The sequence below is a fragment of the Musa acuminata genome, chromosome BXJ1-3 (genome assembly GCF_036884655.1).
Source record: "Musa acuminata AAA Group cultivar baxijiao chromosome BXJ1-3, Cavendish_Baxijiao_AAA, whole genome shotgun sequence".
NCBI classification, from domain to species: Eukaryota; Viridiplantae; Streptophyta; class Magnoliopsida; order Zingiberales; family Musaceae; genus Musa; species Musa acuminata.
This window is the reverse complement of record NC_088329.1, coordinates 39,769,456-39,785,072: the sequence shown is the minus strand read 5'-3', so window position 1 is coordinate 39,785,072 and position 15,617 is coordinate 39,769,456. Positions and strand designations below refer to the sequence as shown.

The following is a 15,617-nucleotide window of genomic DNA, read 5'->3' as shown; positions in this document are numbered from 1 at the left end:
CCTTGGTTTGTTGGGTCCGCGATGGGGCCGGCGGTGGAACCCAGTTCCCCGTCTGAGGAAAGACGGGAAAAGTATGCCTTTTTGACGGGCGCGTGACCGTCCATACCAGAAGCCACCAAACTCCGCCCATCCATGGTGGGCCCCGTCACATGCTACTTGTGGGATCCGCAATGCGCGAGAAGGGTGAACCCTGTTCTCCGGTCCGTGGAAATACAGGGAAACGCTGTTTGACGGGCACGTGCCGAACGACGTGAGCTGGAGACCGGCGCACCCAAAGTTCTGAAAGCAGCGAATCCAACGGCCCCCCTCTGCCGTCCGATTAGATTTGATCTGCCGCAAGTCCGATACCTAACTCTTTTCTTCCAATTTCCCCTTACATACGTCTTTTTTTATACAGAACTCTACGGAAGCTTCATCCCTGCTCGAGGGCGGTCGGGGGCGGCGATGTTGCAGGTGCTCCAGATATCGACGCCGCCGCACAATTCTACCCTTTCCTGCTCATCGACTAAGCGGTGGTCGTCGTCTCCTCCTCGTGTCTACAGCTCCCGGGACGCGCTCCTCGGAAGCCCTAACCCCCGGTGGGCGGCGCTGCTGAGGGAACTGAGGTGCGACGGTCGTCACACCTGTCTCTTCGCGGACAACCGTAAACAGGTCTTTAGCCTTAAGCTCTTTCTAAAGCTGGATACTTTCTTCTATGTTCTGACAGTTAGTGGGCTTCCTGTTGGCCTTTCGGTGTGTTTGATTCGTCCATTGAAGGATCGATGAATGCTATGACATGCTTCGTGTTTCGCTTTTCTAGCGTTATATGGCTTGACATAGTAGATTGAAGAATTGTCTTCAATTAGGCCTGATAACAAGTCTAAAATTAGGAGAACGACAACACTAAAATGTTCAGAAGTCTAATATGCTCAATTGGTCTACTATTACCGCCTGGTTTAGTGTTCCTCGCTATGGGAATGATTAGAGGATATAGTTCTTATAGCAGAGCAAATATGAGTTCTCAAAATTCCCTTACATACTTTGCTGCCAAATTTCTTGTTACATTACATTATTATAATTCACATAAAACTTAATGATAAATATACATTAGATAATTGCACACGCTCTAAAAGGATCAGAGTTGGCACCAATAACAGATAGAAGTTCTACTTCTGCACTTTGTATTTATTGTTATACACGGGAGAAGTATCACATGTATGGTGGTATGGTAGATCTAGTGATGTTAGAAAATCTTGCTTAATTCCAGATCTCGTTATGAAGTCTGGCTTCTCATATTAAGAATTTGTAGTTTGGGTCCCATTCGTTGACCATTGGTGAGTCACCGAAACGTAATTTATGCTTTTTCTAATGGTATATGATTATTCTATCACTATATTTGTATTTTGTGATGCTTTTTTATTCAGTAGTATGTATTGATTTTTTTTCTTTAGATTAAGAATTATGTTGACACTTGTAAGGACAAAGATGCAGTTGCAAGCACATTTGCAGACATGTCTTGCAAGTAACTTGAATTTTAGCAACCAGCACATGCAATCTTCGGCTAGTGATGAAATACTTTGTGAAGTGACCAGCAAGGCATCTTGTTTACATTTCAAAAGATACCCTTCTTTTTACTAGATATCAAAGAGCTTAATCTCCCATTCAATGGAATTTAGTGTGGTTCAGCTATTGTAGATATCTTCTTCCTTATTCTCAGGATGATTGTCAAAATGTTCTCTTCAGTCTATCGCGGCCCTCTACACTTTAGGAGGAGACAGAATGTGATTTGTTATATCTAAGGTAATGCTTGGAGTTTGCCTACCTAGCACTAAAGGAGAATCTCTGCTCTGTAATGTACTTATTAATTGAAATTTGAAATGAGCAGTAAGCTCTCTGCATTTCCATGATATATGAAGCCTTTACCTACTTTGGCCATATTAGATGTCTAGCAGTTTATGATTTCCAACATCAACATATAAATTTCTCCTTGATTTATTGACATGCTAAAATATTCTATTATCGAGGACCATTACCTCATATCTTGGTGGCTTCAAAGTCAGTTTACTTCCTGTTTCGGGTGCAGGAGCAAGCTAGAAAAGCACTAGAAAGTGCTCTTGGTGAGAAGAAGACCGAGTTTGAAAAATGGAGTAAAGAAATTGAGAAGAGGGAGGAAAAGGGTGGCGGAGGTGCATCAGGTCGTGGAGGCTGGTTTGGAGGTGGCGGCTGGTTTGGGTGGTTTGGTGGAGAAAATTTCTGGGAGGAGGCACAACAAGCTATCCTGACTATTGTTGGTATTGTCTCCCTGGTCAGTAATCAGATGCCTTTTGGTGCTTTGGTTGTTTTTTTTTTTTTTCCTTTTATCCATGCTAATACATATATTCTGTTCACAGTATCTCCTGGTAGCAAAAGGTAATGTAATGTTTGCAGTCGTCTTCAATTCATTGCTGTTTGTGTTGCGAGGAACGAGGAACTGGCTCACTTTCGTATCATCTTGCTTGTCGAGGAAAACTTTTGCACTTGGGTCTCAGCCTGGACCTGTATCCAATGAGGTTAAAATACATCAGACTCAATTATCTGCTAAAGAGAGAGTGATAAAGAAATGGGGAATGGACTAAGACTTTGTTGGCCCCTCATTTTGTTGTTTTCTATTCGGTGTAAGTTTATATTGTCATCAGTGGATGCTTATTTGATGGCCAAAAACATTCAAGCAGCTCTTAACATGACTTCCAGATACTTTTGTGTCTGCTTGTGCAATTGATGGCAGGCACTAATTCTAAATGTTTATCCTGCATATTGCCAGTGTAAGGTTCATTATTTTTCCCCTTCAAAGGAACCCTATCACACAAAGAAGAGTCTAGTTAATTCCTGATGTGAAGCATGAAGATAATCTCTCTATCTACAAGGATAATAAAACAAAGTTCCCATAGATTGAGTGTAAGATCAATTCCCATAGGACCTTATTTCATTTAATAAACACTTTTTGTAAGATTATCTATTGGTATTACTATCTTGGATTATTGTTTGATGCTGTATACAGGTTTGTCTCCAATTACCTTGGATTTTGATTACTTTGCTCTTGCTTGTGTGCTTCATCCACCCTATTTGGATGAATACAAATCATCACGATTTAAAATGCTTAAATTTAGGTTAATGAATCACTCTCATATTTTCTTATTAGCAAGCTTCAGGATGAATCTCCCACCCAACCTTACCAAAAAACAATGGTGCTTCTTATCTTGTTCTTTGTTTCCATGCGTTGTTGTTTATTGTCTCTATATGTATATACTTGTATTCATATAGGAAGCACCAAAGTCATCTGTAATGTCACCAATACTACTAATCATTTATCAGCTGAAGTCTCATTGGAGGCTATTTTGCCGACAAACCACACCAAAAGACACTACCGTCGATGATCCACAAGCGCACACACCACCAGCCATCGGCCCATTTAAAGCCGCCGAGCCAACCTGCGTTGTACAACACACAGCCACCGAAGCTTTCGTTTGTAGCCTCATGGCGGCGATCCGATCACCGGCCACACCACTTCTCCTCGCTTGCTCCATGCTCGCCTTCGTCGGAAGTCTCCACGCCGGAAGCATCGCCATCTACTGGGGGCAGAACGGCAACGAGGCAACCCTGGCCGAGACCTGCGCCTCCGGGAACTACAAGTTCGTCAACATCGCCTTCCTCCCCACCTTCGGCAACGGTCAGACTCCCATGATCAACCTCGCCGGCCACTGCGACCCCTACTCCAACGGCTGCACCGGGCTGAGCCGGGACATCGCCGCCTGCCAGCGCGCCGGCATCAAGGTGCTGCTCTCCATCGGCGGCGGCGTCGGGAGCTATTACCTCTCCTCCCGCGAGGACGCCAGGCGGGTCGCCGCCTACATCTGGAACAACTTCCTCGGCGGCTCCTCGTCGTCCCCTCGGCCGCTCGGGGACGTCGTCCTGGACGGCGTCGACTTCGACATCGAGGGCGGCACCGACAAGCACTGGGACGAGCTCGCCGGGTTCCTCAAGGCCTACAGCAACAGAGGCAAGAAGGTGTACCTGAGTGCAGCACCGCAGTGCCCTTTCCCCGACGCATGGATCGGCGAAGCCCTCACGACCGGCCTCTTCGACTTCGTGTGGGTTCAGTTCTACAACAACCCACAGTGCCAGTACAGCTCCGGCAACACCAAAAACATGGCGGACGCATGGAAGCAATGGACCGCCATCCATGCAACGAAGGTCTTCCTTGGGCTTCCTGCTGCTCCTCAGGCAGCCGGTAGTGGCTTCATTCCGGCTGAGGAGCTCATATCGCACGTACTGCCGATCGTGAAGAGGTCCGACAAGTACGGAGGCATCATGCTGTGGTCCAAGTACTACGATGAACTCACTGGGTATAGCTCAAAGGTTAAGCACTTCGTGTGATGCGCAGTGACTTGTGTGTCACTCACCACCTACCTATCTATCTATGTTGCGTGTGTGTGTCTCTCTATATCACATCCTATACAAGCATCCATGTGAAGGTATTGCGTAATGTTATGATACTTTGGATATCTGTTGTATCCTTTTATTGTCCGTTTACCTCATCTTTTAGTGTTGATTATTAGCTTTGACGCTTTTGTGATTGGGAATATGGTGCTTGGATCGATCAAGATTTTGATCTTCATCATTCTTCTTCCACCTTTCTTAGATCTTTTATCGTCAAGTCACTTTGACTGTTATGTTTAAGCCGTAATGATCATTTATTCTGCAATCATGGCTTCAGCTTGATGTCCATTTGGCATAACATAAGATATGAAATTATTGAAGTGGTCGAAGTTGGACCGTATAAATAATTTTAAATTGTTTGAAACAAGAAATAAAAAAAAATTTAAAAGATAATCTATAATTTTTATTACTGAGGCATGCGTTACAATGAGTAACGAGAGATTAATTATTGTTCAATGGAGGACGATAGATGACCAAGATGATAGTATATATATTAATTAAGGCAATAGTAGAGATAAGAGGGATTGGTTCTGCCACTCATAGATGTTATTTTTATTCTTGTCTCGGACTAAAAGATATCATTATATTTAAATTCCTTACAAAAAACGAGTTAGAGAAGAATTCGATGAAAATATTATTTTATTTAAAAAATTGAAATTATTTTTTTTATGAGGTACCCATAAAATATCATGGAGTTTAAATGTGATCGCATGTGAATTAAGTATCATAGAACTTATAAGTGATAGAAAATCATTATCATCACCGGTGATGATATCCTTATTGTCACCATAGTTAGAATGGATAGATAAATTCCGGTGATATGATGATATTTGCTTGAGACCAATTATGTATTGCATTAGGAGACAATTACTAGAGGAGATTGATTAGATCAATAAGGTGGAGCAGCGATGCTACAAAACAATTTGGTCTGTCTCGGTGCACCTTGGGGGTGTGAGGGATTGTCCGTTTTGGATGAGTATGATCGAACCCACACGGTTTTACCTTTTTGGAACCACAGATCTCCCAAAGGATCCTTTGAGGGTAAATGAGGCACGACTGCCTTATAAGCCTTTGGCTCCCCCACTCCTCAACCGTTGTGAAACTAAATTGACCATATCAGTTGGAATTCTCACAGCTCTCCCACTCCTCAACCGATGTGAAACTAAATTGACCCTACCAGTTGAAATTCTCGCAATGAAAAGAGGAAAACCATGAGTAAAGGAAGCTGCTTTGATATTAATGAATCTTTTTTGGTAGTTCGACATATAGTAAGATGCCAAGCTGAGACGACGATGATAGCTGGTGTTCATCGACTAGAGCAGATAAGGAGTGGTGACGGCTAGTGTTCCAGGAATTACATGGAGAAGTAGTGACAAAAAGAAAATGTTGTGATTCCATAATGGATTATAATAAATAATAACTTTTTTATATTTTGTGATCTACAAACTACATTGTACATTTATACAGATTAAATTAGATTTGACTGTCCTTGAATTTATGGAATGATTGATATGATCAAAGATACAAAAAGATTAGTATATTAAAATCATAATCTATTACCATTTGATGACAGATTCTCTATCACGTCAGAGGGATATAAATCTGCATACATTTCCCTTGGATACCTTTTGCCTGATCGATTAGAATATAGCAGTATCAACACTATCTTAGCAAGGAAGACAACAGACAATAAATATTTTAATTGAATGATTATCCCAAAAGTAACATATATTTACCTCTGCATTTCATCTGGTCTTCAATCCAAAAATTCTCCAAAATGCTCTTTCTGCTCTATTTAATTCAATCTTTTGATATTTATGATCAGAACCTTTACTAAAAGAAAGAATACTGATGAAAATACTGCTATTATAGATGTAGAAACAAATATTAAATGGTAGGCCTTATACAGGCAAACTAAATGAACACTATCAACAAGCAAAATTTCTTAGACAGACGATGTATTTATACAAAACAATGAGCTAACGTATCTTCTTTTTCATCATTAAACTTCCCAAACAAATTTATATGTATCGATCCCAATAATATACATTTTTGATAATCAACAATTTTTATTAAAAATAATCCAAACATTTATCTATGCAGCATTTAGTTCAACATTTATCTATTAATTGTTTGGTTGAGGTTGGATGTTGCTATCACTACCTCTCTTTATATTCCAAACCTTCTGAGTATACCTTGTTGGTCTCTCATTGTTTTCCCCAATCATACAACACGAGGAATTATTGAAAGCTAACTCACACTATCTGCAGCAAAACAAAAGTTGTCCATGCCATGATCTTTCAGAAAACCTAATGTGAAACTTCTATAGATAAACCAATCGAAATAACTTGGTTTTCGGAAACATTCTACCATTCACCAAAAAGAACAAGAGAGTTTGATTAGTACAAATGCGCCAGATTACAGTCCTCAGGATCAGCTGACTCCTAGAATCATCAAACGCATACAAGAACTTACAAGGAAGGAATCCTTTCACACCAGCAAACTCGAAGAAATCATTCGCATGAATCTCGACTTGCACATAGGAAATTCTCCATCGCATACAGATAGAATTTGTTGCATACATCCATCCAAAAAAACGAACAGAAAGAAAGAACATGAGAGACAACAAATACAAAGTAAAAAAGGAGCACTGACTGGTCTACGGGACGATGAATGGTATGATCATCAACAGGAAATCATCATAGGAAAATGTTGCAGATCCTGTGTACCGAGTGTCTCTTTCCTTGAATTTTTCTGTTAATCCCTGAGAATTCGTTCAAGAAAGAGTCAAAATCTTTGGTGGCTGGCTAGTACGCACAAAAAGAAACATCATCTTAAGATGTTATAAACATAGCAAAGAGAAAACCAGTTCAAAAAGCATGCACATTAAATCAACTTAGTGAACCTGAAAACCATTTTAGTTGGCCGATGCAGCAAAAGAACAAGGATTAGCATTTCATCGACCAAAGCAACGTCATCGCTATTTGATGGAAATTGCTGGCATGGTGCAAGCACAAAAGGACTAGCAAATTATTTGTGGCTAATATAGTAAAACGTTCAATGACTGAAGCTCATTAAGCAAAATTCCTCTAATCAGGCTTCCAACAGCTTTTCTATATAAAAATCTTAATTTAAATGTCTGAACCAAAAATCAGAGTGCTGATAAGTCAAAATGATAATAAACCTCTAACTATTACATAACAGAAGATAGTAAATTAAAGGCCAATAATGCTTTCTGTTAAGTTATCTCAAAGCAATAAAAAAACTTCATAGATAGTTTGCTTTACATACCTTCACAATCATCCCACACCTGCAAAGACAACGACTTAAGTAGATTAGTGACAAGTCATCACATGCATAAATGAGGACACATCACACTAGAAACAAGCACTCACTCTACAAAGTTGTCAAAGTTAAGTGCACCCCTGCCGTAGACATCTGTGTAATTGGATATCAGAACTTGGATAACAGAAGGCGGAACTGCATATCCAAGGCTAATGAGTGCATCTTTTAGTTCCACCGAGTCAATTTTTCCACTACGATCTCGATCAAACCTATAGAAGATGGCCTAGAAGCAAAGAAAACTCCACATTCTCACTATCATTTCCACACATATTGTTTCAAGTAATTATTATTGTATACACAATTCCAGGGCAAAAAACATATGCAAGAATCAGTTATTGTAAATAAAAAGACACTCAAGCTCTGGTATATAATCTAACATGATTCTCATACCTCCAATGAGCATGTGAGACAGTTAGAAGCAGACTCATTCCAAATAAAAACTAGCATACGTAGGCTGGGCACATTTGATTATGCCAACGTCTGTGGATACAAAATATATTCTACTCGCATTTTGCATACCCAAAAGGCAATCAATGGGTTCGACTTACATAAAGTAGGCTATGTAAGTCGTGGAGACCTGGCACTTAGAAGCATTATGTCTGGTATAGATGAGGTTGATCCAGGTAAGCCAACATAGATTTCATATAGGTATAATGTAAAGGCACATTGACCTTCTCAGCATAAGATTTGTTCATGAGCAACACTATTAATATACAGTTATACACATCAAGTAAATCAGAAGCAACAAACCCCTAGATTCAATGCTCCCCAAATCAGTGGTGAACTCATCACTTAGCATAATGTAACTGAACAAGAAAAAGTTCTCATGAAGAAGCATGAAGTGGAAGTCGGTAGTCATCAGTAGCAAAGTCAAAAGGGCAGACCAAAGGAAATGGAGTAATACAAACTAGTTTCTTCTCTTTTTCTTTTTTTTTCCATCTAGACATCCAAACTATGACAAGTGATTTAAAGACTGAGAAGAACTAGTTTCTCTTGCACATTTTATGGGTTTGAGGAGCTAAAATTCTATCCCTTATCTAGTTTACCTTCCCTCAGTCCTCCCATATCAATCACCTTGGATTGTGGAAAACTTTCTATACCTAGTAACTAGAAACTTTCTGTACCTAATAGCTGCTGTAGTCTTGTCTGTTTCAGTCAAAATCATTATTCTGATCGGCCTTAAAGATTCTTTATGAGCAAATAATTCATCATTTATGATGGACTCCACTAAATGAAGATTGCAGAATTTTTATAAACTAATTTGAGCAAATATAACTATGTTCAGTCGTCTCATACTAAGGTTTCCCTCTGTTTCATGTGTTGAGAAAGACCTAGAGCTTATTTGTCAACATAAGGGACAAAAATAGGTAAAAATATTAGGTTTTCAACTACAAAAACAAAAAAAAATTACATAAATAATTATGACCTTGTGATCGCTGTCCCGAGCAATTGTTTTCCTATAACTTCCATTCCTAACTCTAAAGAGTCATCATGGGCACTACATAGTCCTACAGCTGCTAGGGTCATGGATTGCCTAATTCTAAATATTTCCAATCAAATCTGATCTCTACATTAGCTAGTGAAATCAACCAAATCCGAGTCATAAACTCTTCTTGCGGTAGAACTTTAGTACATAACCGTTTCAAAGTATGGGGGAAATCACAAGAAGACGGCGATTACCTGCCATTGCCCGAGACAACCCCAAAGGGCAGCAAATTCGACAGGTCCTGCAAATAAATCATGGAGCATTAGAAAATTACTTCAGAAATTAAAGACCAGAAATGACTGAAAACAATTTCTTCAATTCAAAGATTCAAAGTCACTTGAGTTGAGGGTGTCTTCGTGCAGTTAACTCACCATGTGCGCAATCCTACAACTTTCCGGGTCAAAAAGGCAAACTTTTGTCGGACTAGAAGAGAATCAAAGAACTCACCCATCTTGGAAGGGTTGCTGGGGTTCTTGAAGAGGAACATGAGCAGCCGGACCGTTCTGATGCTGAACTTGTGGTACGCCGACGAGAGCGCTGCCTGGAGCTCGGATTCCTCGATGAAGCCGCTCTGGTCCCGGTCGACGGCCTGGAAGCTCCGGATGACCTCGGGAGGTGTGCCGGGCGGGAAGTAGCTACCGCCGGCTCCACCAGCGCCGCTGGCCCACGGAGATGGGTAAGGGTAGCTATAGGAGGGCGGCGGAGGCGGGTGGGCGTACCCCTCCGTCGGAGGGCGGCCTGCGGAGTAGGAGTCCGGCATCGGCGGCGCCGACGGCGCGTAGTTTGGCGCCGGATATCCGCCGTAGTTCGCCATGAAATCAGAGCGAATGGTAAAGATTGGAGATTGGATCGAGTTGGCAACGTTCTTGTAGGATTTGAATGGGGGATCTTCTTCAATCCCACTTTAAAATCAGAGAACGGCAACCGTCCAAAACTCACATCCAAACCGTTTAATCTTGACGTAGGCTCCACGAACCGCCAAAGACAACAAATTCTATGTCACAGCGCTTGGAGAGGATCGTGCCAAGTACAACTCGAGATGGTTCGAGGGAGGAGGATGAGGCGTGAGGGACTCAGCCACGCGGACGGTGGGTCTGCCGCCGGGACGTGAAGCACGTGTCACTTGCCGCCTCATATTTTTGACACGTTGCCTTGTAGTCGTCATGTTAGGCCTTTATGACGTAGCAAAAACCTCATACGTAAACGGCCCAATTAGTAAATGGGCCGTACGATTTGGCCCAAATAGTTGAGCACGAGTCACGACCACGATCACGCTCTCTCTCTCTCTCCCTCTCCCTCTCGCTCCTAATCCCTTCGTTCGCGTTCGCGCCACTGTAAACCGCTAGCTACCAAACCCTCTTCCGTTCCCTATCCAGCGCCCGGAGGGAGCAGCCCATGGCAGGACTTCTCCGCTCCGTTCCACCGTCGGCCTTCCGGCTTCCTTCGCCGCCCGGGGGCAAATCCATCAGACGGCGGACCGGGGTCTCCGCGGAGATCCGGGAAACCGTGGAAATTGAGGGTGAGCGCTCGCCGTCCCCCAAGATTTCCCCTCCGCCCGGATTCAAGCCGCCGGAGCCTAAGCGGTTCTCTGTGCGTCCGGATAAGTTTCTTGACATCCTCGGGGCGTCTCTTGCCCTTCCCTTCCGCCTCGGCACTGGAGTTTTTGTTCTAGGGTTCGGGCTCTCCCTCTCTCCTTCCCTCCCTACCTATCTATTTTTGGTTTATTGGATCAAATAAGATAGCATACTTGGATTAGGTGTATATCCTGTATCTTTCTTGTGATTTGACGAGACATTCGAACTTCTTCCAATGCTTGAAGACGGCTAGCTATATGGATGATCATAGTGGATGGAGCTTTTACCCCTCTGTTTTTTAGGGTATATCCTGATGGATCGAATTGTTTAGAGAGCTGAAGTTGTTGCAAATGATTCCATAATTTGCTCATTTAGACCATTTTTTAGGATAATTATAAGACTTCTTGTTAATTTCAGAAGGCCAGACTTCTTTAACTTGATTGATTGAGAAAACATATTAAATTGTTGCAAATAATTCCATAATTTGCTCATTTAGACCATTTTTTAGGATAATTATAAGACTTCTTGTTAATTTCAGAAGGCCAGACTTCCTTAACTTGATTGATTGAGAAAACATATTAAATTGGTCTGAAAGATCTGTCCTACTTGCAGATGGTTGATTTCGTTCTTGAAAGAATAGACCATAAAGAGTCTTTGATAGTCATTCTTTTTGTGAATCATTACAGATATTCTGTATCCTTGGTTTCTGAAGACAAAATCCCACCAGGCGAGTATGCTCTGAAAATTGCAGGTAAGGTTAATGTTTGGTGAAGTGTATGTCACATTTTCGATATCAACCATGCTAAGTGATTAGGTGATCTAAGTCGGTTTTGGATCAAAATCATCAATCATCAAAACTATATCTGCCTCTTATTAACTATTACACCGAATGTTGTGAGTGAGAAATAATGTTATTATTGAAAAAACCTGTTTGCTCTTCTTATTGACTATTCTAGTGTTATGCAATAAATTTTGGATGTCATCATTTTCCGAATTTAGTAAGTTCAGAGAAGTGATGTGTGGCACTATAAATCACCTTTGATGGATGTTAACAGGTTTGACATTCAAAGAGACATCAAACTTGGGTGCCCAGGCTCGTCCAGAGAAGCCTATTGAGATTTATGAATTTGAAGGGTACTTCTAGCATCGTGCCATTTCTAGGTTTTTTTATGTAATGAAACAAACTCTCTGATACTATGTCTAATTATGCATACTTGTTTTCTTCATGCTTGGACTGTGATGGGCCATGAATAAACTTCAGCTGTCCATTCTGCCGGAAGGTAATAATATTTTCATACATCAGAAATTAGAAGTCCTAAGCAGTCAAATATGGAGGCTTCCCCACCTCCAGACTTTAAGATTGAGTACTTCCCATATGACATGGCGAAGTGCAATTATTTAGATGCTTCACAATTTTATAGATCACACTCCATTGTCTTATTATATTATCTTCTGTTCAGTTGTATCCATTTTCTTTAAAATTTTCTGATGTTGTTCTAATTCTAGATCACTGTAGGTAAGGGAAATTGTCAGCATACTGGATCTTGATATTTTGTACTATCCTTGTCCAAGGAATGGTCCAAACTTCCGTCCCAAAGTTTTGCAGATGGGTGGCAAGCAGCAATTCCCCTATATGGTCTGATGACATTCATTAAGTCTCATTTCCCTACTCTAGATTAAGAATATTGAGGCATATTTCCTGGTATCCTTGCAAGTTAATGAAGTACAAAGTCGATGCTAACTCATTTTGTCATTCTTGCACAATTTTTGTCTTCCATATCTTCATTCAAATCTTGTGTTGGATCATATTTTAGCTTCACTGATTTGCTTTGTTAATTAAACAAATAATTGGCAAAACCCAATGTATTAGTATTACATGGCAGCTTTTTAATCATTTCCACCACAACAAACAGATGAACGTGGTGTTCTATGATGTAAATTTGGCTATATGGAACTTTTTCTGCATAAGTCAAAATAATAGACTTTTGTCTGTATAACACTATCTGTTTCATATCTTTTAATGCCTACTGAAACTTCTTCAAATTGTTCCTTGTTGGGCTCTCTCTTTCTAGGTCCTCTTACTACCATTATAGTGTAGCCAAGTTCCTTCTCTTTTGTGATTGTCCATGGTATTGAAGGATGTGAATTTTATTGCAGGTGGATCCAAACACAGGTGTCGCTATGTATGAATCAGATGACATAATAAAGTACCTGGTTCAGAAATATGGTACAAATGTTTTTTACTTCTCTTAAGTTCTTTGAATTTCTATATTTTTCATCATTTTTTTCTCACCCAAAGTTTTTTAGTCAGTATGTTTATAGTATTTTATTTCCATCCATATTAAATTTGAGGATACAACAACTTATTCCATGTTAGTTGTCTCTAAGACATTATTGTTCCAATAAACAGCTATCTTACCTTATAAATAGAAAAATATTACCTTAGCTTTTTAATGTTTATTTTCACCCATTATTTTTTAGTTAGAAAGTTGTTAACTTATTGTGACTCTCCTTTGTATATACCCTTTTGACCTAATATTTTCTCTTAACTTGTTAGGTGATGGAACCACTCCTTTGATGTTGTCACTTGGTTTATTAACTGTAAGCTTTCAAGTCAAATGAATCTCAATAGTATTTGGATTATTGCACTTTCACTTTGTTGACATTTTTTTAAGATAATTGTTACAGGCTCGTTCTGTAGCGAAACTACTGACTGCTTGTGCTTTTCTAGACTTTAACTGAAGGATTTGCAATGATTGGTCGCATGGGGAAGGTGAAAATTTTAAATTGATTGCCGTGTATATTTTTCTCGTGCTCTGATTTAGGATGCCTCAAAATATTGCAACTGTATAGAAAGTTCGAACCTATCATGAAAAGAGTGATCTCATATGACTCAGTTGCTTGTAAATGGCTTAAGTTTGTCAAGGCAACATCATTAATATTCTTCACCTATTTCTTTGTACAGGGTTCTTCTTATTCTCCTTCGAAAACCCCACCTATGCCCCTTGAAATATGGGCATATGAGGTCAGATCTCAAATATAGCACTGATACTTATATTTACTAGTCCACTGATTACCAGAGTCCTAAATATGATTGACATTTCTTTTGTTATTTTCTAGATGTCAGTATTAAGATTGAAGTTTTAAAAAGTGTTACTTTTGCAGGGTTCCCCCTTCTGTAAAATTGTGCGTGAGGTTCTAGTTGAGTTAGAATTACCCCACATATTCCGCAGGTGCAGTTTTCATACTTTTGTTACTAGAACATTTAATGCATTGCTCATGTTCTTGTTGAGATAGAATTACCCCACATGTTCTTGTTGAGTTAGAATTACTCCACAGACGCAAACACACACAAAGGAAAAGTAGAAGTGTATATGCAAAATTTGACTGCATATGTCATTTTATTTATGTTTGTCATTCAGCTAAAGTCCTATTGTGTTGAATAAAAGTCCTTTAAAGTTGTGCTTGCTTGTTTCCATTACTTGTCACTTTGAAAAGCTGAATTCTATTTTAGTTTGTGTCATCTAAGAGCTTGAGATGGATCAGTGTTGTAAAGAATTTGACTTGCATAAAGTTGTGCTTGCTTGTTTCCATTACTTGTCACTTTGGAAAGCTGAATTCTATTTTAGTTTGTGTCATCTAAGAGCTTGAGATGGATCCATATTGTAAAGAATTTGACTTGCATGGTTCCAGTTACTGCTAGCATTAGTAAATAAGATGTGCTCTGACAAGCAAATATCAAGTTTCATCACATTTTCCAACACTAGAATCCAAACAAATGGTGGATTACTTGACATTTCGAAGTTTCAATAGCAAGAGAGGCTGACTTCTTATACAATTGATTTTTCAACTCTTTGATTGTTTATTCTTCATTCAGCATCTTACTGCCATCTAGTCTCGCATGTTATCGGTAAAAAGTAGATGCCATATGCTATCACTAGCATAGGAGATCCTTCGCATAGATGTGGTGTTTTAAGAAAAGTATATTACTCAATCAGTCTCATCTCTTTATGAAGGTGCTAAACAGATGAAAGCATGATACTTCAATCTGGGGAATCATCAGCTACCTAATTCCACATTTTGTCCTTTAATAACTATTGCTTCTGACAAAAAGGCTGGTTTTGCAGCACCGCGCGGGGTAGCCCAAAGAGGCAGGAGTTGTACAAGAGAGTTGGACGCTTTCAGGTTCTTCAAGTCCTCTCTCCTTAGCGATCTAAATTCTTCATTGTAGTTCAGCTTATCTGTGTATATTTCTTTGGACAGGTGCCTTATTTGGAGGATCCTAATACTGGAGTGAATATGTTCGAAAGTGCAGAAATTATAGATTACCTCCGAACAACCTACGCCCTGTAAGATTCTATGGGTTCTTGGTTATATGGTGTCCCTTATTCCTGTTTCATGTTGTTGGTTTGAATCTTACATGAATGCTGTTCTCTAATGCTATCAAGCTTCCTCCTTTCATGTATTATTATAATAAAAACATAAGCAGCAGAGTAATGGCTGATTGAATATTTGTATATTCCTGGAACAAGAATATTTGTATATTCCAGCTTGGAGATTTCCAAATTACATACAATAATGACAATAATATATAATCATTAATGAAAAACAGAAAACATGTTCTTACGAGATGGGCAGTCTAAGGCTGGCGTCGATACCGATCTGGCTGTCGCCCCGACTCCTTGGCCTCGTGTATACCGATCTTCTAGGATATTTACTACTCGATCACAATCTATAGACTCTATTCTGACTTCTGG

At 40.0% G+C, this 15,617-nt stretch overlaps 4 protein-coding genes across 5 annotated transcripts; 3 read left to right on the top strand and 1 right to left on the bottom strand.

The window, feature by feature from the left end:
* The first annotated feature begins 23 nt into the window (after positions 1–23).
* LOC135629482 (uncharacterized) lies at positions 24–2,770 on the top strand. The gene is made up of 3 exons (XM_065136914.1): positions 24–651; positions 2,063–2,284; positions 2,370–2,770. The coding sequence occupies exons 1-3, from the start codon at positions 445–447 to the stop codon at positions 2,592–2,594; spliced, it is 654 nt and encodes a 217-aa protein (XP_064992986.1). The 5' UTR covers positions 24–444; the 3' UTR covers positions 2,595–2,770.
* Positions 2,771–3,315: 545 nt separating this feature from the next.
* Positions 3,316–4,548, top strand: LOC135629479 (acidic endochitinase-like). The gene has a single exon (XM_065136901.1). The coding sequence runs from the start codon at positions 3,493–3,495 to the stop codon at positions 4,390–4,392; it is 900 nt and encodes a 299-aa protein (XP_064992973.1). The 5' UTR covers positions 3,316–3,492; the 3' UTR covers positions 4,393–4,548.
* A 2,279-nt stretch (positions 4,549–6,827) lies between these two features.
* Positions 6,828–10,141, bottom strand: LOC103979085 (probable calcium-binding protein CML48). Its single transcript, XM_009395112.3, has 5 exons — positions 9,734–10,141; positions 9,481–9,527; positions 7,851–8,023; positions 7,747–7,765; positions 6,828–7,219 (listed from the first exon to the last, which is right to left on the bottom strand). The coding sequence occupies exons 1-5, from the start codon at positions 10,098–10,100 to the stop codon at positions 7,115–7,117; spliced, it is 711 nt and encodes a 236-aa protein (XP_009393387.2). The 5' UTR covers positions 10,101–10,141; the 3' UTR covers positions 6,828–7,114.
* Positions 10,142–10,572: 431 nt separating this feature from the next.
* LOC135629465 (uncharacterized) lies at positions 10,573–15,377 on the top strand. Of its 2 annotated transcripts, XM_065136860.1 has the most exons (12): positions 10,579–10,959; positions 11,547–11,611; positions 11,916–11,994; positions 12,122–12,140; positions 12,377–12,496; positions 13,018–13,087; positions 13,418–13,461; positions 13,592–13,633; positions 13,826–13,885; positions 14,026–14,093; positions 14,988–15,045; positions 15,124–15,377. In XM_065136860.1, exons 1-12 carry the CDS (start codon positions 10,682–10,684, stop codon positions 15,211–15,213), a joined length of 993 nt encoding a protein of 330 aa, XP_064992932.1. In that variant the 5' UTR covers positions 10,579–10,681; the 3' UTR covers positions 15,214–15,377. The 2 variants fall into 2 exon arrangements, with proteins under 2 accessions (XP_064992940.1, XP_064992932.1); XM_065136868.1 differs by lacking the exon at positions 12,377–12,496 and having other exon boundaries at positions 10,573–10,959.
* The last annotated feature ends 240 nt before the right edge of the window (positions 15,378–15,617 follow it).

Coding starts and splice junctions, on each gene's coding strand:
- LOC135629482 (XM_065136914.1), top strand. CDS start 445: ATGTTGCAGGTGCTCCAGATATCGACGCCGCCGCACAATTCTACCCTT. Junction 652..2,062: donor TCGCGGACAACCGTAAACAG/GTCTTTAGCCTT, acceptor TTTCGGGTGCAG/GAGCAAGCTAGAAAAGCACT. Junction 2,285..2,369: donor TTGTTGGTATTGTCTCCCTG/GTCAGTAATCAG, acceptor TTCTGTTCACAG/TATCTCCTGGTAGCAAAAGG.
- LOC135629479 (XM_065136901.1), top strand. CDS start 3,493: ATGGCGGCGATCCGATCACCGGCCACACCACTTCTCCTCGCTTGCTCC.
- LOC103979085 (XM_009395112.3), bottom strand. CDS start 10,100: ATGGCGAACTACGGCGGATATCCGGCGCCAAACTACGCGCCGTCGGCG. Junction 9,528..9,733: donor CAGCAACCCTTCCAAGATGG/GTGAGTTCTTTG, acceptor ATTTATTTGCAG/GACCTGTCGAATTTGCTGCC. Junction 8,024..9,480: donor GTTGTCTCGGGCAATGGCAG/GTAATCGCCGTC, acceptor CTTTGCTTCTAG/GCCATCTTCTATAGGTTTGA.
- LOC135629465 (XM_065136860.1), top strand. CDS start 10,682: ATGGCAGGACTTCTCCGCTCCGTTCCACCGTCGGCCTTCCGGCTTCCT. Junction 10,960..11,546: donor ACTGGAGTTTTTGTTCTAGG/GTTCGGGCTCTC, acceptor GAATCATTACAG/ATATTCTGTATCCTTGGTTT. Junction 13,462..13,591: donor TGTCACTTGGTTTATTAACT/GTAAGCTTTCAA, acceptor GTGCTTTTCTAG/ACTTTAACTGAAGGATTTGC.